Here is a 24,062-nt window from a genome sequence, read left to right on the forward strand (position 1 = left end):
TGCAATTTCAGGAAAAAAAAACACTAGCTCACATACAGTCATTCAATAATACCCCCTATTTTTAAACTATAAATATTGAATATCTTGATTTTTATATGACATCCTAACAATTCATTTTCTTTTCTTGGTAGAAGTGATGAAATTAGTGGGCTCTTACAAGGTGGCATCCACAGAAAAGACATGTCTTATGTGTCTTAAAAAAAATTTTTAATAACTCCTCAGCTATATACTATTTACATGTAACACCACTTCTACATGAAGATTGGGATAATTTTGCACTTCTATTATAGATTAACATAAACAAAGGTAGGGGAACAAAATTGCCTTAAAAATTGCATCTACTTTCATTGAGAAACAATAACCATATTTTTCCAAGAAAAGATATTAGATTACTACCTTTAAAGTTCAAGTTCCATCACTATAATACCAGCATATGAAATTTAAAAAAAAACACACATACACGCAAGCTCTAGGTAGAGCTGTAATAAACAAATTCCTTTTATAAACAAAATTTTAACTGAAAAGCCACAGTAGATGGAAAAAAGAAGAAAGGATATTACTTGGTAAAATCCAGTGACATCTACAATAGTTTTACAGCACATTTAAGCATTCTAGGGTTTTATATCTTCACCTGCCTATCATTTCTTAGTTGTTCCTTATAAAATTGTCAATTATGAACATAGGTTTGACCTCAAACCTAGTCCTGAATTTGAGTGCCAGTAACAGCAAAACAACCCAAATCTCTATCTTAATATAGTATTTTTTTTTTTAAAGTTTTGTTTAGAACACAATGTCCACCTAAATGGGGGGAGAAAAAAAGCAGCAATATGTAATTATGTAATAGCTATTCATTATATGGGAAGTGTTTTTTTTTGTTTTTTTGTTTTTGTTTTTTTAGGAGGATACCTAGAATGCACTTACTCTGTGAGTTTCCTCAATAATTCAACTGACTTGGACCAATACTACCAAAAGTTAAGAATACTACATAAGGGGCACACATTTACAATTCTGCTAGTCTTAAAGGCAGTAAAGCAAAAGAAAATATATCAAATAGTACACGCACATCTTACATAACTTCCATGGAACTACCCATGGCTTCTGTGCGATATTCCTCTTTTCCATAACCGTATATCAACTATCAAGAAAGAAAAGATGAGATAAAAGTAATGGTACTGAACTGAATTGTTTGAAGCCAGTGCCCCGTGTATGGGGAAAAGTGCATTTAGTTCAGCAGCAACACAGCACAGTGTGAAGATATTGTGCTTAGACACAGATATTTAGAACTGAAAGATGTACAAGGCAAGTCAAGATATAAAACCATAGTACACTGTTAAATAACCTTGAAACGTACATATATTGCAGTTTTCAAAGAAAGACATTCATTTCATTGTACAAGGATAGGGAGAAATCCTTAAAGTTACCTATTGTAGTTTATGATATAATAAATACATATCTATATAGCATTGTATATACATATATAGAATGTGTTTGTTATTTACTTGCCAATTTTTTCTGTGAGTTTCTGTGGATCTGCGACTTTTTAGGAATGGGGGTGGGGGGAACCCAAAACAAAAAACTCCTTTCACTACAAATGTCTGTTCCCCTACACTTAAGAAAACATATTTATAACAGGAAAGGTCTCAATATCCTCCCCTTACTCAAAGACTCACTTCAGATATTTTGCTTCACAAACTTGTAAGAGAAGCAAAATTAAAGGAATTATAGATCTTTGTATATTTTCACTTTGCCAGTTGTTTCAACGAGCAAATCAATTTTAATAAACTAGCTGATGCAAATTCTTTACCAGAGAATAAAACTCTAGATTTGACTGATTAAAACAGAGCAAATCAAAACATCAACAACAAAAAATCCAGTGATTTACTCTGACTGTAAACAATATATAAAAATTTAAATCTCAAATTTCAAAATAAGTTAAAGAAAATTCTACCTTCAGGGCCTATCATACTATAAAGATCTGACAATTGGTAATGGGAAAATGTATATGAAAAGTTGCAACAAAATCATTTGCACATTATTTTTCCTAAGAGAAACATAGCTAACTATATTCTTCTGTCCCTTAATTTTAATAACTTCATAATTTGTTGGCAAATTTTTAAGCAAACTGGCATATCAGATTACACAACAAAAAAAATCAATTTCAGCAAAGAAAACTTATAAGCCTTTTGTACAGAATTTTAAAAAATCTAAATGGCTATAATTCCTCTATTAGCAGAAACACATAATGCAGTCTTTATAAATCTGCCAAATATATCAATATCTACATAGATACAGATATAGATATGAAACATTATGGCAGTCTATTTTGAACAGTGTGTGGGACCAGCAGATTTATATCAGACCATGGCACGATATGGACCCTGCATTTTTAAGAACTGAATGATGAAAGAAGGTCCCCCAGCAACAATCTGAGGTGGAAGGTGACTGAGCGGACAGTTCTCAATACTCATGATTGAAAGCTTGCTGCAGAGAGCCAGCTCAAAGGGAAGGCTATGTAGGTTAGGGTTGTCATTCAAATACAGTTCTTCTAGGTTTTCCAGTGTACCTGTTTAAAAAAAAAAAATTATTATTTTTATTAATTACTATTAAAAAAGTTCAAGTGGGCACATCCTAGGCATTATATATAATACGTATTTCCTACTCTTCTCTCAATTTTAAAACTCTTACATGAATCTCAAACTTTACTGCATATTCAAATCAGCTAGGGAGATTTTAAAAACCCTGATGACCAGGTCACACTCCACATCAATGTAATCAAAACCTTTTTAATTAAATTTTTATTAGTTTTAATTAGTTATACATGACAGTAGAATATAATTTGATACATCATGCATAATCAAGTATACTTTCTCATTACTCTGGCCATACATGTAGAATCCCACCAGTAGTATCATTATATGTATGTACATAGGGTAACAAGGCCCGATTCATTCTACTATCCTTCCTACTCCATCCCCCTTCCCCTCACTCACCTCTACCTAATCTAAAGTAACTATTCTTCCCTAGCGCCCCACCCTCATTGTGAATTAGCATCCACATATCAGAGAAAACATTCAGCTTTTGGTTTTAGGGGATTGGCTTACTTTGTTTTGCATAATATTCTCCAGCTACATCCATTTATCAGCAAATAACATAATTTCATTCTTCTTTAAGGCTGAGTAATATTCCACTGCATGTGTGTGTATCTATATCACATTTTTTTTAATACATTCATCTGTTGCAGGGCACCTAAGTTGGTTCCATAGCTTAGCTACTGTGAATTGAGCTGCTATAAATATTGATGCGGCTACATCACTGTAATATGCCAATTTTAAGTCCTTTGAGTGTAAACCCAAGAAGTGGGATAGCTGGGTCAAATGGCAGTTCCATTCCAAATTTTCTTTTCATAATACTTGCACCCATTTGCAGTCCCACCAGCAATGTATGAGTGTATTTTTCCCCCACATCTGTGCCAACATTTATTGTTGTTTGTATTCTTGATAACTGCCATTCTGACTAGGGTGAGATGAAAGTAGTTTTGATTTGCTTTTCTCTAATTGCTAAATATGCTGAACATTTTTTCATATATTTGATTGAGTGATTATATGTCTTCTGTGAAGTGTCTGTCTGAACCTCTTCTTTTATGGTTGATTTTTAAGCTTAGTTGTTTGAAAATGCTCCAACTCTAGAGAATCTCTTTGGGACAGCTTGGCGTTCGTGTGTATGTATTAAATTCTAGAAAAGTTTATTATATTTATTCAGTTTCTATGTAATCACTATACTGTTATAGACAATGTTATAATTTCTCATAATACATTTTGAGAATTATTCAAGTTATTCTCCTAACACATTTTAGTTTGTGTTACTTTATACAGATCGTTCATGAAGAAAGTTACCACATATTTGGCAGTAAATCAAAATAAATTCATGAAGTCTTTCAAAAATTTTTCTTAGCCTATATCTTAAAATGTTCATACTTTCTAGGCAAACTTCTTAAACAATTAAATGAGGCCACCAGCTGAGTAAAAATACTAGAAATTTAAGTATAAAGTTGCTTCATGTGTTTTTTACTTTAAACCTCAAAATATGTATGGATTGATAACAATTATTTATTAGAAAGGCAGTAAAAATAACAGCTAGAAGGTAATGGATTCTTTACATGTAAAATTTCATTTTTAGAATAACCCTATATGGAAATAACTATTATGTTTGTTTTACAGGTAAGAAGTTTGAAGCTTTGAGAATTTGTGTAGATTATCCAAAGTCACAAAACTAAGAAGTGCCAGAGTTAGATTTTAAATTGCCTACCATCTCCAAAACCATTTTTAACTACTAATCTACAGTGCTTCTGGCACAGCACCCTATAGAAAGCCGAACAATATACACAGAATTATTAATTTAAGAACTCAGTTATGTGCTAGGTGACCTTAATTACCTCTTTGTGATTCAGTATTACAGAATGCACCGTATAAAATTTAAGGTGGTCAAAATTATGTGAAATAATGGATGCAAAAACATGGCAAATTCTAAAATATACCCAAATATTGATATTAATTGAATATTAATATTAATCTAAAGCCCCATACAGAAATGTTCTTTGGTACAAGAATTGCCAATTTGATTCAAGTCTGTGTGATTTTTCAAATTTAGAAAAAACAGAAGATAATTCTTCTAAACTGAGATTACAAAAAAACCTATGGAAATATACACGCACTAAAACATTCTCAAATATATTAATCCTAACAGTTCATGAGGAAACAAAATAAAACCCACTAACACTCACCATTGGTACTCTATAGAAGACTCATAAGCCTAATATAGCCTCAGTTTACAAAAACAGACTTATCTGAAATATTGTTTGAAAGTATAACAGCAAATTACTAGTAGAGTTAATAATCCATAGGGTTCATACCAATTTCCTCAGGAAGATGAGTAAGCAGGTTCTCTCCAAGGCCTAGATGTGTGAGATTGGTAAGGTGACCAATGCCTCTGGGAAGAGTGGTCAACTGGTTGTTCGTCAAGACTAATTTCTAAAAAATTAACAATAAGAGTAACAGTTACACATTTCCTACAAATGATATAAATTTAAAATATCACCTCTACAAAAGAATAAAATAGGGAAATTAAATCAGATGAAACTCAGTAAGTTACAGGATCTTCTTTCAATACACATCATTTGTTAGGAAGACAAAAGCAGATTACATGAACATAAAACTCAGTCCTAATCATATAACAGAAAAATCTGTCTGGCCAAGCATTACAAAACGGCCAAGATTAGAAAAAAAAAAATTCCAAAAACTGTAATCATACGATTATAAGGCCACTGGCAAGATTTACCTGTAAATCTTTAAGATAAGCAATTTCATTTGGCAAGGATTCTAATTTGTTCTCCTCTAGATCCAACTCTCTTAACTTCCTAAGGTTTCCAAGACCATGGGGAAGCTTCTTTAGAAGATTGTTTGATAATATGAGAACCTACAGAGAAATAATAGACAGTTTGACAACATAGGAAATGGAATGATATTTTATATATATATATGTGTATACACACACATTACCACTGTGTGGCTTAAAATTTATAAGCAATGCTAATTTTCCAAACACTGAATATTACGGGTAGACAAGATTTGATTAAGTAACAAAATATTTAATTTAGTATTCTAAAAATTTTTAGAACCTGCTAGAGTTATTGGAAAGATTTTTTAAATGTCAAAATTAAAGTAAAAAAGAAATTTGTTACTAAATTACAAAAAATAAAAAATTATTAAATTTTTGCCCCAAGATCATATAGTTAAGTTAATGTATCTGATATTGAAAAGTTACAAGTGTCTAACAAAATATCTGTTGCAAACAATTAAGGAAGGTAGCAACTGACAATCGACCCACTACAGTTATTATTTGTGGTACTTACTACACTTCAAGGCATTAAAAGTTAATGAAGCAGGGGGAAAGGGGTGGCTGAGGAAGACAGTCCGTGTTTTCAAAGAAGTTATAAACTACTAGAGGAGTAGAAGACAATAATGGAAATGGGGATAGTGGAATAAGCACTAAGAAGAAAGATCTTCAGAAGATTCTAGTTCATTTTTTATATCTTATTTCACAAATGTTTTCAATCACACAACACTATTTCATCTTACTAAATTAAGTAGAGGATTTAAAAAAAAAACATGATACGGGAAAATTTTTAAAACAATGTAAGTACTATTAGTAAGTACTAGTCAAAAAGATGAAAATTTTAGGGACTCAGAGGCAGAAGCAATCATCCGTGACAATAAGATGGATCTTTAATCATGGGAAAAAATAAAATGGGAATGAGAGGAGGGAATTCTAGATGATAGAAACAACTGAACTAAAAACATACAGAACTGGAAATACATTAGATTTTCAACAAATAGCAGGTGAATTATTTAGGATGGAAAGAAGGCCAGAATCACAGTGTGTAAAAGGTTCTAAACTCCTGCCTGAGGTATCCATAATTATTTTGGTAAACAACAGTACAGTTTTTAAAAAGAATTAAGAAAAAATAAAATGACCTAAAGATGCCCAGTCTTTAAGATCTTTTCTTTCCAATTACTTTATAGCATTCAAACCTACCAATTTTTAATAGGCAAGAGTAGTATTTAACCTAGACTAATTAATCCAATGCCTCATCATCCTAATAGGGTCATATGCTTAAGAGAGTTCTTATTATGATCATTTTTAACTATGACCTTCAAAGAGATATTGCTTATTTTAACTTGAAACTCTCTAAGTGAATATTTGTGGAAGAGACTGAAGTTTTAAATGCCCATTAATACTCACCTCAAGAGAAACTAGACCAGATACATCCTCAGGGATCTTTGTGAGCTGATTAGTGGCTAAATTCAATTCTACCATGCTGGTCCAAGTTCCAAAGTCCAAAGGAAGTGATGTTAACTGATTGTCCTGGCAAAGACAAAAAGCAGCATTCCAGGTAAAGCCATTAAAACAAAGCTCCTTATGTCCCTTCTTTTTGGAAAAAAATTCTTAAAACCAAAATCTTATTCCCCTTGTTGATATCTAAATCAGGGAGAAAAAAAGAAAAGCACCAAGTTTTGTTTTTCTGTACACTAACTAAGCTTTTGCTTTGAAGTTAAAGAGGAAGTTTGTTTCCTATGTGAATATTAGCAATGGAAATACAAAAATACCATACAGAGAAACCACTTGAGATTTCAAAGATAATAGTAATAAATTTGATGTTTTCTTTCACAATAATGTACAGAAACCACTGGAAAGAATGTGAATATTCAAATTACGATATGAGCACAATGAAAGAAGATACATATCATGGCCCAAAAGGAAACCCAGATGAGCTCAGGAATTGAAGAGATGCTGAGCAATAAAGCAGAGGAGGAAGATAGGATACATTCATCACTAAACAATAAAAACATGATGAAGTGGTACAATATTAATTTTATTTAACATTTTTAAATGACCTTTTTCCTGCTTACATGTATTTTTTTTTTTTTTTTTTTTTTTTTGGATACTGGGGATTGAACCCAGGGGCACTTAACCACTTAGTCACATCCCCAGCCCTTTTTGAATTTTATTTAGAGACAGGGTCTCATGGAGTTGCTTAGGTTCTCACTAAGTTGCTGAGACTGGCTTTGAACTCAAGATCCTCCTGCTTCCCAAACTGCTGGAACTACAGGTGTGCATCATTGCGCCAGGCACATGCTCACTTTTAAGATGCCTTTTCATTAATAACAACTCTAAACAAACTATTATATTGGTAATGGGAGAGGGTGATACCACCCTTGTCCGAGTTGGGTATCAATATGCCAAAATGTTAACCTCTAGGTCATGGAATTCTTTTATGTTCTTTTGTTAGTGTATATTTAATTTTTTGGCAATACTCAAGGATCACGTGTCTCATTTTACATGAAATACAATATGAAGAATCCCAATTACTGAATATATTTGAAAATCAAGTTTTTGTTTAATAACACTGAAATTTGTTATTAAAGATATTTAACATTACCTATCTATGCGTGGACAGCATGATAAAGCATTTTCATGGAAAAAGATTTACTACTGGTGCTTATAAGAGGAAAAAAAATCAAGCTTCATTTTGATTTCTTCAAGAAAAAGTTGTGTTAAACATTTATTATGTTTGAAGAAAAATTAAGGCAAAGTGGTATACAGAGTTTTATTGCTTTACTGAAAACAAGTCTTTCTAAGCTAACATACTGTAATAATGTCAAATTCATAAAAATGTACAACCAAATGCAAAAACTAATGAATATATGGACCACTGTGTTCTAAATCTATTATTATAAAATGAACACACAGAATTAATGGCATTTACCACTATATTATTATTACTGCACACGTTAATTATGGAACTATATTAAAGTTTTTGACTGTGATAAGATTTTGAATTTATAATATTCAGTCATTATGTACTTCCAAAGAATTATCAAAAAGATACTATATTTATGACCAAGTGTAGACAGAATCAAGAAATTATAAATTATAAAGAACAATAATTATGTTGAACAGCTCAAAGACAAGAAGATGTAGTATGACGTAATATAAAAAATCCTCTACCTAGAATCAGAAAACCTAGGTTCCTGAATTCCTACCTCAGTCATGAATTAGTTATGTGGCCAAATAAGCTGTCTTCTCTGTGTGGAAAGTTTATTACAAAGTAAATCACTGGACTAGATAATTCATCATTTCTTGGCCCCTCACAATAAACTATTACAAATGTGAGATCCATTCACTGTATACAGATAAGCAAAAAAAAACTATATCACCCATAAATAATTCTGATATCCAAAGAGATACATTTTAGAAAACACTGAGTGTATGCATGCATATAAATATCTAAGTATTTAATATATAATTAAGCATATCAAAAACAGCTTTAAAAACTATGTAATAGGAAGAAAAAGATTTTTTTTTTTTTTACATGCTGGAACTTCCTAATACTTAATAAACTAAGAATATCTTAATTGGTATTTAATGTTCTTCTATATAAGAGCATCAATTTTGGTGGCTCCACTTTAAAAAATTAAATCCCTGATAGTAATAATACGTTGGTACCTTTAAAACAGTTCTATAACAAACATACCTACAACTATACTTTTATGAATGTTCGTGATTATTTCTTGAGGACAAATTCCTAAGGATACACACAATTCTAAGATATTATCTGATAAAAATGCCCTGAAGTATCCTTATTATTGGTTTAGATTTCATCAATGAGGTAAAAGACACATTGTCCACACCAATAGAGAAAATAGAAATATCAATTGTATTTCTTTCTCTCCTGATACAAACAGCTTACCTTCATGTTCAGCTTGCTTAATACTTTTGCTCTAGAGAAAATTCCAAATGGGATTTTATTGATTCGATTGTGTTCCATGTTGAGGGAATAGATGGTGGAAAACTGAGATGGACCACCCACTGGATACAACTGGAAGCAATTTCTAGCTAAGGTCAAACTATTCAGTTTCACGAGACTTGATAAAAGACTCTGTTTAAAAAAAAAAAAAAAAGGCATAATATTTAGAATTGAAACAATTGAACAGCACAGCAAATTTCAAACACAGATGCCCCAAAGGCCCTTGCAGGTAAGGAATCACGGAGACCGGTTAGGCTGGTTCTGTGACACTTTATCCAGACAATTACTATTCAATTCTAGCAGGCTGTTTGTTGACTTGCCTGGTAGAAACTGTGAAGTGAATGCAGTCAGACTTTTTTCCTTTAAAAAATTGTTTGGTTTACTTTATCTAAAACACTGTGACATAAAGAACATATTTGTGTCTGTGTGTAAGAAATATCTCGAGGGTGGCTAGTCTGAGACTTGCTATAGAGCAGAAGCTTTAGTTTTAGATAAGCATGGTTTGAGTTCTGGCTCTGACACTGAATATAACCAATCATATCTAGATTTTAGTTGTATACCTATCTCTAAATTAGTATTAAGATTAACATAATGCCTGGCACAGAATAAGTCATTATTTAATAATTTAATGGTTCCTTTTAGGACTACTAAAAAAAAAAAGTGATATTGTATAACATGTTCCTTTTTTATATGGTAAAATCTGAAGGAATATAAGTATTTATTAAAGAAGCACTTACTAAACCCATAACCTTAACTTTCCCTATTTTAGTTTCCCACTATGTAAAGAAGTGTATAAATATAATCTCTGCCATTAAGAACACTAAACTTTTTAGAGAAATAAAGCACATATAGGAAACAATTAGAAAATAATGCATAATTGGTATATCATCAATAATAAATTATACAGAATAGGTTCTCATTATGTAAGCTGGATCTAGGAAGAACAGCATTGGTATCCCCTGAAAGACTCTTACAAATGGAGACTCTGGACCCATTCCCACAGAATTACTATGCATAATAACAAAATTCTCTGTTGACTTGTATGCTCATATTTAAGAAACACTGGTATTGTTCATTCAAATAGTTTTGAATTCTGGCTTTATCTTTTAATAGCTTATAAATTGGGATAAACCATTTTCTTTCCTTCTTTTCATTTTTTGGTACTGGGGATAGAACCCAGGGGTGAGCTATATCCTTGGCCCCTTTTTAAAAAAATCTGAGACAGTGTTTCACTGAGTTGCTCAAGCTGGCCTTGAACTTAAGATACTACCTCAGCCTCCCAAATAGCTGGGACTGCAGGTGTGCACCACTGTGCCTGGTTGGGCAAGTTGTTTTTATTAAACCTTGGTTTATTCACTTTTGAAATGATAATGCCTTACTTTATGGGTTGTAATGAAGACAAAGAGATAAAATACACAGTTTTACAATACCTAACATATAAGTGCTCACATTTTAAATCTATTTAAAATTCAAAGAAGAGAAATACTACAATAACTAGAAATGCATAAAAGAGGCCGAGATAAAATCTTGAAAGGTGAAAAAAATTTTTCAGAATTCACAACAGAAAAAACATTCTAGATTGAAGTAAAAACATGAGCAAAAAGAAACTCAAGCACATTGAGAATATGTGGGTTTTAAGTACTATTAAAAATTCAGTTGTCCTCCATGAAAGGCTTGGTACTGAGATGCTAGTAAGTATAAATGGCAAGGCAAACCAAAGGAATGAAATAAGTATATAATTTAAGGTGTAATCTAGTAAAGTAAGATTTGTTTTTCACACTAACCATTAAGAAGCTACCCTTAGCATCTACTTTTGTACACAAACAAAAGGTGGGAACAGGTAAGAGTAGTGCTTGAGAAAACCTTGTATGACAACTCAAGAAAAATGTCTTCAATCTACTTTATCGAAAACAAGTCTTAACGAGTTTCACGGAAAAAAACATTATTCTTAAAACTGACTTAAACTACTGAATTGACATTCTTCTATGACAAAAATATTAATATCTGAATATACTAAGAGGGTATAAGAAGGCAGCTCTTCAGTCCTTCATTTCTTATATCATATTGTGAAATGGGTATATCATTCCTTCAGAGTCAGAAATATCTAGATTCCTATCTTGGGTCTTCTACATAGTGATTTTGCCAACTTTTGCAAATTAACTGGATAATATTTCTCTCCATATTTTCAGAAAAAAATGTTTAAGGTAACAAATTTGGCCAACATAAAACCTCAAGTCTTTTTTCCCTATCTATTCAATAAGAATATCCCCAACAAATAGGATTATATTAAAGATTAAATGAAATAATACAAGTAGAGCTCCTAGCTTCATGCCTTGAGTGTATGTATTTAAAGTTGTAAGTTCCTTTTCCTTATGTGTATTTGTCTAGATTAAAACTAGTCCATTTTCATATAATCTTCAAAGGGAAACAGTCATTTTACCAGCCTTGATTTCAGCAATATAAAAAGTTTTCATGAAATCCACTTTCATGATTTGTCTTTCTTACCTTACCTTAAATGCCTTGTAAGTGCTGTCTATTGGATTTTATTGTTTTCCTTACTGTGTTTATTATAAATGTAGATAATCACATATTTGCATTAAGAACATGCTACTTCCAAAGCACACAGACTACTTTTAAATTAGACAATGCTTTCCCATTTTTGGACAACACCAATCATTTCACCCATAAAAATCTCTATTTGAAAATGAGACCATTTAAAATGCACATATGCAAACACACACAAAATCTTCCACATTCATACTGAAAAGTGTCACCTTCTTCATAATCCTTTTATCAAAAGTAAAAAGGGTAATACTTCCATGCTTGAGGCATGTGATAAATAGCGCTTTTTGGGTTTGTTTTTTTTTTAAATAGGAAAAAAAAAAAAACAAGATTGGTAGTTACCAGGATTAGGTGGAAGAAGGGAATGAACAGGCAGACTATAGAGGACATTTAGGCAGTGAACTTCCTTTATATATTATAATGGTAGATATACGTTATTATAAATTTGTCTTAATAAATGGAATGTATAATGCCATGAGGGAACTCTAATGTAAGCTATGAACTTCGGGTGATCATGGTGTGTCCAGAGGTTCATAAACTGATTTCAATAAAGGTATCAAGCCTGGTAGGTGATGTTCATAATAGGGAATGCTATTCATGTGTGGGGATAGGGAAGATATGGAAGCCCACCACCCAATTATGGTGAACTTAAAACTGCTTTTTAAAAATTTTGACTAAGTTAAATAAAAAAATTTTGAATGGGTAGAAATGGAGATCATCATGCTATGTGAAACATATCAGTCTCAGAAAAATCAAGAATCTAATGTTTTCTCTCATTTGTGGAGACTTCAGCAAAATAAGGAAAGGATGGAAGGGAGGATGAGTTATCATAAAGAAATAGGAAAGATCAGTAGAAGGAGACAGGGAGAAAGGAAGAAAGGGAAGGGGGAGATGGCAAATGCATTTTTAAAAATCATGCTATATGCATAAACAGGGAATTTCAACTTTATATATAAGTAGAAAGAACCAATTAAAAAACAAAAAACAAAACAAAAAAAAAACACCAAATAGATGAGCAAAAGAAAGATCACTAAAGTACAGGAAGGAAAATGGGGGAGGGAGCATGGGAAGGAAAAGGGGAGGAACCTGAACTAAAAATCGAGTTCCATGCATATATGATTTTGTCAAAATTGACCCAACTACTATGCATAACTATAATGCTCTAATAAAGCAAAACCCAAAACATCAAAACGTACTTAAATAAATACATATGTATATACACACACACACACACACACTCTTAAGTTTTTCTACTTTTTGAATTTTGATATAGTTCCAGACTTTATACTTAGGCACAGGGATATATTAAAAGCACTCACTCTTACTTAAGCTCACAAATCATACCCAAAGAGAATCTCAACAAGAACTAGTAAATGTGCTAAATGCTTACCCTATTATGGATATGAGTCATTCATTAGAAAGAGGGATGACATTAACAACAAATAGAACCTCACCCATTTTGATCATTCTAAATTACTATTATCACAGAAAGACAAATATTCAGATATTCTGGTTTTCAGGTCAATATCTGATATCTGTGGATTTACTCCTTATTCCATTTAACCTGCTCTCAAGTAAAGTACTCTTTTGTCACAGGTAAGATACTGTCACAGCAGTCTTAATGAATTGATACAGCCTAGAAACTGCAATTGTGGGAAACTCACTTCCTCACCAACAACCATTACTAGAGACTGAACCCAGGGGCATTCTTAACCACTGAGCCACATCCTCACCCCTTTTCATTTTTTTGAGATAGGATATGGTTAAATTGCCCATGCTCAAATATGCATGCCTCAAACATGCAATCTTCCTGCCTCAGTCTCTGGAGTAGTTAGGATTATAAGCAAGCACCACTGTGCCTGTTGGAAACTCGGCTTTAAACTCTGATCAACCAGTTTTATGAAAATGCAGGCACCCAAATTAACAGTTTTTTTTTGTTGTTGTTGTTTTTTTTTTTTTTGTGTGTGTGTGTATCTCCATTCCCTTAACAAAGCAAATGAATTTATCTTACAAATTAATATAAATTCTACCCTTTCATCTGCCCAAAATGTTCTTCATATTTTAAGCTTAAATATGAAACAGAAAAACGAACAGTCAAAACATAGTAGGGCCACTTATATAAGACATTTTTAATTGTTAGGGGGGAAAAAAAAGACTGCAAAAGCTCTATCAATCCTTAAGTTCACAATTCCATTCTTTTGTAAGAATATTATGAATGAATAAACATAAGCAAACATTTATTCAGTGTGAGTGAAATTCCCTTTCATTGTTAAGACAGACAATTTAAAAGATTTTAAATTTTATTTTGCCAATCAATATGAAGGCAAAATAAAAGAAAATTTGTTAATATAAACCCAGGTTAAAAGCAATTTAAAAAACGACAGATTTTGGTGATTGTAATATACTAAACACTTTAATATTACTACCACCAATAGGGTAAAAATTTGGGTCACATGAGAAATGCAGCTAATACTGATTTTAATAGTAAGTAGTATGTTCTGTTGAGATCATTCTTGCCATTTGTCATGTTTCTACAGTACCTTTTTATAAGGAACTGGGCAGGGTAGATGAGTTTTAAAACCAACCATACAGTTTTTTCTTACTTTTTATTGCCAATACCCAAAATGATATGAGAAAGATTTACACAGTGGTATCAGGGACTACAGCACACCAATTTTCCTTCTGATTTTTTCCCTTCATATTTTAAACAATTGTTTCCCTATATCCTTTCTTTCTTCTTTGGAATTTTCATCTTAGTGGTACTATACAGCATACTTATTAAACAATCTCAGTCACCAAATTACTTACCCAGCTATAAAAATTGATTATAGTTTTCCCTGAATTCTCTTGAAGATGTATTTCAATCAAGTCATGTTTTCTCTAATCCAATTCTTACCTCTGGTAAAGTAGAAATGTTATTGTTCTCTAAATTTAATTCTTCAAGTGCACTGCATTTTGCTAGTGATCTGGGTATTGCTGACAGTCTGTTGTATCTCAGACCAAGACGATTTAAACTAGACAGGTTTCCTGTAAATATAAAAGGACCTTATTATGCAGAAAATTTAATGAATTTGTTTACTGTCACAGGCTATTCACTGAATTACAAGATTCTTATCTTCTAGAACCAAGGAACTTGTATTAGAGAAATAATGAAATATGCAGTTATTACTTTTTAAGTGACCTATTAGAAAGTATTGGTATCCTTTAGCAATTTAATTTTTAGATTCAATTTGTAACAAGTATTACACAGGTTGAGCATCTCCAATGTGAAAATCTGGAATGCTCCAAAATCAAACTTTCTGAGCATCATAAACAAATACATTTATATTAATCAAATCTAAGAAAATCCTGCTTGAGCATATATTACCCACTAATGAATAAATTAAAAAGTGTTATCTTCTCCAGGCATTTTCTCATTTTATTGTCAAGACAAGAATACACATAAGCTACTTAGATGAATATGATGACATTTACTATTATAAAAGATTCAAGTCAAATTAAACTTACCAAATAACATATAAGAAAAAAGTTTCTTTGATACAACTATTGCTATAACATTCTTAAACAGGCCAGGTTAAAATGCCAGATGTTGCCTTTACTTTCCAATTTTCTTTTCCAGTGTTAGAAAATATATCTGGTCTATATGTCACAAAGTTTTTAGTGACAAATATTTTGTGGGCTTTCAATTTTCAGAACCTTCTAGTCTATTCATTTCTTTCTTTTTCATTTGATCTTTTTAAGTTGTTATAGGATAAACTTTTTTTTTTGATGCTTATAGAAAATATATTAGTTGATAGCATAAATTAAGCCTTCGAACTTAAGAGGACAGTCATTAATCCCCATAAACCTCATCTACTTATCATTCATCTGCTTCTTTCCCTATTGCTGAAGAAAGTTACATGCTAATGATTAATTGGTGTTTTACTCTCTACATTTTCTAAAAATTAGTCATTGACAATAATAAACTTTCATGAGTCTATACTACAAATCTAGTCAATTATAATGCAGAAAAACTTGGCAATCATTTCAATTTTTCCAACTATAACTACTGCTGGGCTCACTGACATCACTTTCCTTCAACAGTGTTGGAAAACTGGGCCAAGAGTATGCCGTTTCAAATTAAGATTCTAACAGTCATAAAAAATAGAATACAAAAACAACAATGAAAACTACCACTTAGGAAAGATTAAGTTTATTTTGTCTTTAAAGTATTCTCTAAATTAACTTAGGAAATTCACTAGCATCTTTCTAATGACACTCCAGTACACTGTATCCATTTTTGAAGGAGGAATGGAAATGAGAGGTTTGGGTGATTTTCCAAAGCTCCCGAGAATTTAGATGTTGGTAATACAGGCAGAAATATTTACTATTGCTATCACTGCATTATGACATTGAATACAGTAGACATTTCATTGGCAAAAAGTAAAATAATCTATGACTAAATATGTTGTGTGTATATTAAAAAATGGAAAATATCTAAATGTTCAGCAGAAAAAGAATATTTAAATTGGAGGCACCACCACATGATATAAAAACGAAAGTGCTTTATATTACTTATGTGACAAAGGGTAAGTTATTTAACCTCTCTGAATCTGTTTTCTCATCCACAAAGTGGAGATAATGCTACATACCTGACAGGACTGCTCTTAGGTCAGACACAATCTGGTTAAGATACTTAGTGCCATGACTGACATGTAACAAATATTAAACGCAAAATCTTTATTTTATGGTATGTCTATATTCTGTGGTAATCTGTACCTATTAAGATCTTGTTACAAATAATCTGAAGATATGAAAGACTTAAAGTTATTAAGTGGAAAAAAGGTAACAAAATACGATCTCAATAACCTAAAAAATATGCATGCAAAAAAGTGGGGGAATGCATCAAAACTAACAATGTAGAACTAAAACACAATGGCAGAACTATAGAATGGTTAAATTTTTCATCTCAACTGGTCTACATTTTCTCTAATGTTTTAAGTGTTTCATAATTGGATAAAGAACAAATCTAATTCTAAAGTCATTTTAAGTTAAAAATTTCATGTACTCCATGTTTATATAAATATGTCAAAATAAACTGTCATGTGTAACTAAAAAGATGCATTGTGGCATCTGTCTACCATCCATCCTTATTTATGGATAAATATATTAAAGAGAATACTACTGTGCCCAATTTGCATTGTATACCCTTTTTGTGACATTTTAGACTATAGTCTATACTGACATACATAAAAATCCATATACAGATACATTCATAACACACATTTATAATTTAAAACGCCATTTAAAAGACTGGAAATGTTCTGAAAATGTAGCTGTAAAATCTGTAACACTGAAAGCTCAGAAATACTGTTGCAATCTTTTCCTTTTAGCATGTCACTCAATAAGACATTCAAAAGGCAGTATCGCAAGCTGAATCTCATATGACAATAAGCAAATTTGAAGAAAATATGTCTTAAAGTCAGATAATTCTCTAAATAGTCCCGTATATTGGCTCAAATATTTAAAAGTGAAGTCTACTTTATGATATCTTAAAAAGTAAGGGTATAATTTACAAATGGCAGGTTGTTATGGTTCATGCCTAAAATGTTCTCTTGTCCCATAAAGACTATTTGATTCTATCTACTACCACAAATGTTACTTGATTCTAGTCTTTAATCTTAGCAGAGACCAGTTAAAACTGGTAAAGCAGTTCGTAAGTTATCAGAATAACTTTCATTATAAGTGACCCTATAATACTGTCGAACTCATAATTTAGGTTAATTTTGCTCACAAATTTCTGAAGTCTAAAGAGGATCGTTATGTTTCAATTTGTTTACGAGATGCAATACTCATGACAAAACATTTCAAATCAAATTATTACAGTTATTTCACTATTAATTGTGCCTTCTAAGCTAATCTGTTTTTCAGATAGAAATTTGATAACCTATGAATGCAAAGACCATAGGGGAAAACACCTATTAACAATACACACCATCTGCATACTAAAGAACAAAGTAGAAACATCCAGAAATTTTATTCTAGACATCTCCAAGACAGTTTCCTGATACTTACTCCTTTAACTTTATATTCTGTGACTCAGTTCTACACACCTCTCAAGAAGCTGCAGTGGTGCACTTACAACACTGTGCTTCTCTCATCCAAGGGTTGTACTGATTACAAATGTTTGTTTTCACTTATTTTTAGACCCTTCTGAGTTCTCTATCGTCAGAATCTGAGAGCACAGCCAGGCATATGACACACATTTGATCATTACAAGAAACTTTTTAGAATAAAGTAAAAATTAATATTAATGTTGAAGCTTATACTGTACAAAACTGTTTAGAAAAGAAAAATTTATCTCCTCAGTTGAAAATACATTTAAATAAGTTTTATCTCCTTCAAGTCAATCAAATTCTATGTTCTCAAAACACATTTCTGGCTCTCTGCTCCTCCCCATTTGACAGACAGTCACTTCTTCTCAACTAGTACAATGCCAGCCGCGTCCCTGAGACACAATGGTGAAGGTTGGAGTGAACGGATTTGGCTGTATTGTGCACCTGGTCACCAGGGCTGCTTTCAACTCTGGCAAAGTGGATATTGTTGCCATCAAAGACCCCTTCATTGACCTCAACTACATGGTCTACATGTTCCAGTCTGATTCTACCCATGGTAAATTCCATGGCACAGTCGAGGCTGAGAATGGGGAGCTGGTCATCAATGGAAAGTCCCTCTCCATCTTCCAGGAGCGAGATCCCGCCAACATCAAGTGGGGTGATGCTGGTGCTGAGTATGCTGTGGGGTTCCCTGGTGTCCTCACTACCATGGAGAAAGCCGGGGCTCATTTGAAGGGCGGTGTCATCATCTCTGCCCCTTCTGCTGATGCCCCTATGTTTTTGATGGGTGTGAACCATGAGAAGTATGACAACTCTCTCAAGATCGTCAGCAATGCCTCCTGTACTACCAACTGCTTAGCTCCCCTGGCCAAGATCATCCATGACAACTTGGGCTTTGTGAAAGGACACATGGCCACAGTCCATGCCATCACTGCTACTCAGAAGACTGTGGATGGCCCCTCTGGGAAACTGGGGTGATGGCCGTGGGGCTGCCCAAAATATCATCCCTGCATCTACTGCAGCTGCCAAGGCTGTAGGCAAGGTCGTCCCTGAACTGAATGGGAAGCGAACTGGAATGGCTTTCCGTGTGCCCACCCCCAACGTGTCAGCTGTGGATTTGACCTGTTGTCTGGAGAAAGCTGCCAAACACGATGACATCAAGAAGGTGGTGAAGCAGGCATCAGAGGGCCCCCTCAAGGGCATCCTGGGCTACACCAAGGACCAGGTCATCTCCTGAATTTCAACAGTGATACCCACTCTTCCACAATGCTGGGGCTGGCAATGCCCTCAACGACCACTTTGTCAAGCTCATTTCTTGGTATGACAATGAATTTGGCTACAGCAACAGGGAGGTGGACCTTATGGTCCAAATGGCCTCTAAGGAGTAAGAGTCCCTGGACCATTTGCTGCAGCAAGAACAGAGGAAGAGAGAGACCCTCAGCTGGGGAATCTATGCCACTAACTCGGTCCCCTCAACATACTGAGAATCTCCCCTCCTCCCAATTTCTATACCAGATCCCCTGAAGAAGGGGAGGGGCTTAGGGAGCCCTACTGTCACATACCATCAATAAAGTTCACTGTACTCCCCCCCCCAAAAAAAAAAAAAAAAAAAAAAAAACATTTCTCATTATCTGTCCTGGCTTTATTTCCTCCCCTCATTGTTTGAAAACAAAATCACTATGATACATGGCCTTGAAGGCTAGTTTTTAACTTTACCCTATGCCATAACAATCGGGATAAATCATTCAACTTAGGGGAAAAAAAAAATCTCAACTAAAAAAACAACCTATTTTCCTAAAATACCATATGTAAGCACTCTCTGCTAGCTTTTAAGGCTCCCCATGATACAATCTAACCCTACCGATTCAGATACAGCATGAATGCTGTATATAAGCACAGTGCCAAACCTAAGACATAGTCTACTCTCTCAAGTTCATTACGTACAGTAACATTTTTTCACAAATAACTATTGTAACTAGATCATGATAGTGCCCCAAGTATGAACAAAAAGCTATGGATTTTTATAGAAAACAAAATTTCAAGCTGGAAAGAGCAAAGTTGACTTTATAACAGCAAATTTCTCAGCAAAAACTCTAAAGGCCAGAAGGGCATGAAATGACAAATTTCCAGTCCTAAAAATAATTGCCAAGATGACTAAAAATAATTGCTAGATGACTATAACCAGTAAAGTTATGTTTCCAAAGTAAATAAGAAATACCTTCAAGGCTAAGCATAAACTGGAGAAATTAATGACTACTAAATGAGATTTACAAAAGATATTTACAGAAATCCTAAAAAGCAATATAAATACAATCAAAGAGCAATGAAAAGAATAAATCTCACTAGAACAGATAAACAAATGAGAATTAATAATCAAACATGATTAATTTAGTGAACCATCAAACATCTAAGATGAATAAAGGAAAACTAGATTATTCAAAACAACTAGAAGATATAAAACAAAATGACAGGAATTAGTACACTACCTTTTAATAATAACCCTGAATGTAAATGATCTTCATTCCCCAATTAAAAGACGCAGATTTGCTGACTACATTAAAAGATCCAAAAATCTGCTGCCTGTAAGAAACTCAAAACACCAGAAAAGACAAACACAATGAAAGTCAAAGGACAGAAAATGATATTCTAAGCAAATGGTATCTGAAAGCAAGGAGCAGCTATATTCATAGCCAACAAAATAGACTGAGGTCAAAACAACTCACATGATACATTCACTATATATTGATAAAGTGAACAATCCATAAAGAAGTCAACATATCCAATTTTATAAACAAACATTACTGGCATAAAGGTAGAGATAAGTCCCAATACAAAAACAGTGGGTGACTTCCATATGACACTATTACCAATAACTAAATCATCTAAACAAAATAAACATAAGACCTACCAAAATTGAACCAAGGAGATATAAAAACCTAAACAGATCAATAACAATGAGACTAAGACAGTAATCAAATATCTCCCAACAAAGAAAATTTAGGACTGGACAGATTCACTGCTGAATTTCACCAGTCTTTTAAAGAATACTACCAATGTTCTTCAAATTATTCCCTTAAATAGAAAAGGCAGAAACCTTCCAAACCTTCCAAATTCAGCCAGCATTAACCTGATACCAAAAAAGAACACAGCAAAAAAAAAAAAAAAAAAAAAAAAAAAAAAGACAACTGTAAACTAGTATCCTTGACCAACACAGACAGAAAAATCCTCAATAAAATACTTGCAAATCAAATTTAACAACACATTAACAAGATCATATACCAGGATGAAGCTCGTTTCATTCCAGAGATGCAAGGATGTTTCAACATATACATATCAATAAACATAATACAGCACATAGAGAGATTTTTAAAATCATAGGATCATCTTTATGATGCAGAAAAAGCCTTTAATAAAGTTCAACATCCCTTCATGATAAAAATCCTGAAAAAAATTAGGTACAGAAGGATCATACCTCAACATAATAAAGGCCATATTCAGAAAAACTACAGCCAAAATCATACTAAATGGGGGAAAAACTAATAACATCTCCTCTAAAATGAAGAATGAGATAAGGACATTCACTCTCCTCCACTCTTATTCAATATACTACATATTCACAATAGCCTCAAGAAAATCCATAAAATATCTAATAATAAACCTAACCAAGGAGGTGACCTCTATGATGAAAATTATAAAACACTGAAGAAAGAAACCAAAGACAACACTAGCAGATGGAAACACCTTCCATGTTCATGAATAGGGAAAATATTGTTAAAATGTTAAAAGTAATCTACAAATGCAATGGAATCCTTATTAAAATTCCAATGCCATTCTTCATAGAACTAGAAAGAACAATCCTAAAATTTAATGGTACCACAAAAGACCCTGCATAGTCATAACCTGAGCAAAAGAGCAATGATGGAAGCATCACTACCTGGTTTCAAAATATAGTACACCAAGCTGGAGTAATAAAACCAGCATGGATATTCACATAAAAACAGCTAAACCAATGGAACAGAAGACATGAACATACATCTACAGTCATCTGATTCTCCACAAAGGGTCAAAAATATGCAAGGCAAAAAGTCTCAACAAATGGTGCTGAAAAAACTGTACATCAAAATATGTAAGACTGAAATTAGATCCCTATCTCTTACACCTCACCCTGCACAAAAATTAACTCAAAATGGATCAAAGACCTTAATGTAATACCCAAAACTTTGAAACTATCAAAGAAAAATGTAGGAAAAATACTTCCAAATATACATATGAGCAATGATTTCCTGAACAGAACTCCTAATAGATTAGGAAATAAAAGCAAAAATTGACAAACAGAAAGTATATAAAATTAAACAATCACCAAACTAAAGAGAACATACAGCACAGGAGAAAATCTTTGCTAGCTATTGATCTGACAGAGGCTTAATGACCAGACTATATAAAGAACTCAAAAACTTAATATCAAAATAATACAATTAAAAACTGGGCAAAAGAATTAAACATTCTCAAAAGAAGAAACACAAGTGGTCAAAAAAAGGTATGGAAAAAAACTCAACACCTCGAGCAATCAGGGAAATGCAAATCCAAACTGCACTAAGATTTCACCTTGCTCCAGTCAGAATGACAATTATCAAGAATACAAATAATAAATGCTGGCAAAGATGTGAGGAAAAAGACACACACATTGTGATGGGACTGCAAATCAGTACAACCACTCTGGAAAGCAATACGGAGAGTCTTCAAAAAAACAGGAATGGAACTACCATAGGATCCAGCTATTCCTCTCACTGGTATTTACTCAAACTAGAATCAACACACTATAGTGATACAGTCACATCAATGTTCATAGCAGTACACAATAACCAATTTATGGAACCAGCCCAGATGTCTGTCAATAGATAAATGGATTAAGAAAATGTGATATATGCACACAATAGAGTTTTACTCAGCCATAAAGAAGAATGAAATTATGGCATTTGCCAGTAAATTGATGGAGTGAAGAACATCATGCTAAGTGAAATAAGCCAGACTCAGAAAATCAAGGGTCAAATGTTCTCTCTCATATTTCGAAGCTAGATCAAAATATGAAGAAAAGAGGGTAGGGAATCAGATAACAGAGATATAGGGAAAACCAGTGAAGTAGGAGGAGGAGATCAAGAGGGAGGGAGGGACGACAGACAGAAAAAGGAGAAGAAATGTGGAATAAAAGTAACAAAATCACAGGTAATTCCATCTTTATGTGTATGTAGAAAGCACCAATCAAAAATAAATAAGTGAAAGGAAGATCAATAGAGGAAGGAGAAATAGGGGGAGGGAGGAAGGGAGAAAAAGAGCAAGGAACAGGACTGTAGTGGAGTAAATCAAATTCCATGCACGTATGATTTGTCAAAATGAACCCAACTACCATGTAAACTATAATGCTCTAACTTTAAAAAAGGAAAATAAAATGGGCAAATGATCTGAACAGATACTCCCAAAAGAAGTACAAAGAACCAATTAATATATGAAAAAAATGCTCACCATCTTTAGCCATCATAGAAATGCAAATCAAAACTACCTTGACATTCCATCTCACCCCATCAGAATGGTTATTATATATTCTTTAAAAAAGTAAACTAATGTTGGCAAGAATATGAAGAACAAGGAAATGTGAATTAACTAGTACCACCACCATGGAAAATAGTATGAAGTTATTTAAAGCCTGGTTTTTTGTTTTTTGGTTTTTTTTTGGTGGTGCTGGGGATCGAACCCAGGGCCTTGTGCTTGCCTTGCAAGCAGTCTACCGACTGAACTATCTCCCCAGCCCCTAGTATGAAGTTATTTAAAAACTAAAATTGGAGGTACTAGGATCCAGTTACACCACTCATGGGTGTATACTCAAAGGAAATAAAATCAGCATACAAGTGATATCTGCATACCTGTCTTTATTGCAGCACTATTCACAATAGCCAAGTTATATAATCAGACTATCAACAGATGAGCAGATAAAGAAAATATGGTATAAATATATAATGGAGTATTATTTAGTCACAAAGAAAAAT

At 33.0% G+C, this 24,062-nt stretch overlaps 1 protein-coding gene and 1 pseudogene across 13 annotated transcripts in view; one reads left to right on the forward strand and one right to left on the reverse strand.

The window, feature by feature from the left end:
- Nucleotides 1-468: 468 nt before the first annotated feature.
- Nucleotides 469-24,062, reverse strand: part of SHOC2 (SHOC2 leucine rich repeat scaffold protein) — an 89,530-nt gene continuing 65,936 nt past the window's right edge. For 8 of the 12 annotated variants that reach the window (XM_079137181.1, XM_079137180.1, XM_079137187.1 and 5 more), the window contains 6 exons: nucleotides 14,823-14,953; nucleotides 9,308-9,496; nucleotides 6,799-6,921; nucleotides 5,335-5,472; nucleotides 4,910-5,027; nucleotides 469-2,563 (listed from right to left, as the gene is read on the reverse strand). In XM_079137181.1, coding sequence (XP_078993307.1) covers nucleotides 2,355-2,563; nucleotides 4,910-5,027; nucleotides 5,335-5,472; nucleotides 6,799-6,921; nucleotides 9,308-9,496; nucleotides 14,823-14,953 — 908 coding nt within the window. In that variant the 3' untranslated portion in view covers nucleotides 469-2,354. Of the gene's footprint in view, nucleotides 2,564-3,020; nucleotides 3,514-4,909; nucleotides 5,028-5,334; nucleotides 5,473-6,798; nucleotides 6,922-9,307; nucleotides 9,497-14,822; nucleotides 14,954-24,062 lie in introns of those variants that run through there. The other 4 variants (XM_079137190.1, XM_079137182.1, XM_079137191.1 and 1 more) reach the window with 4 other exon arrangements.
- LOC306659553 (glyceraldehyde-3-phosphate dehydrogenase-like) lies at nucleotides 14,962-23,720 on the forward strand (annotated as a pseudogene). Its single transcript has one exon. The product of its transcript is annotated as a glyceraldehyde-3-phosphate dehydrogenase-like (transcript).

Source organism: Sciurus vulgaris, assembly GCF_902686455.1.
Source record: "Sciurus vulgaris genome assembly, chromosome: 4".
Classification (NCBI taxonomy): domain Eukaryota; kingdom Metazoa; phylum Chordata; class Mammalia; order Rodentia; family Sciuridae; genus Sciurus; species Sciurus vulgaris.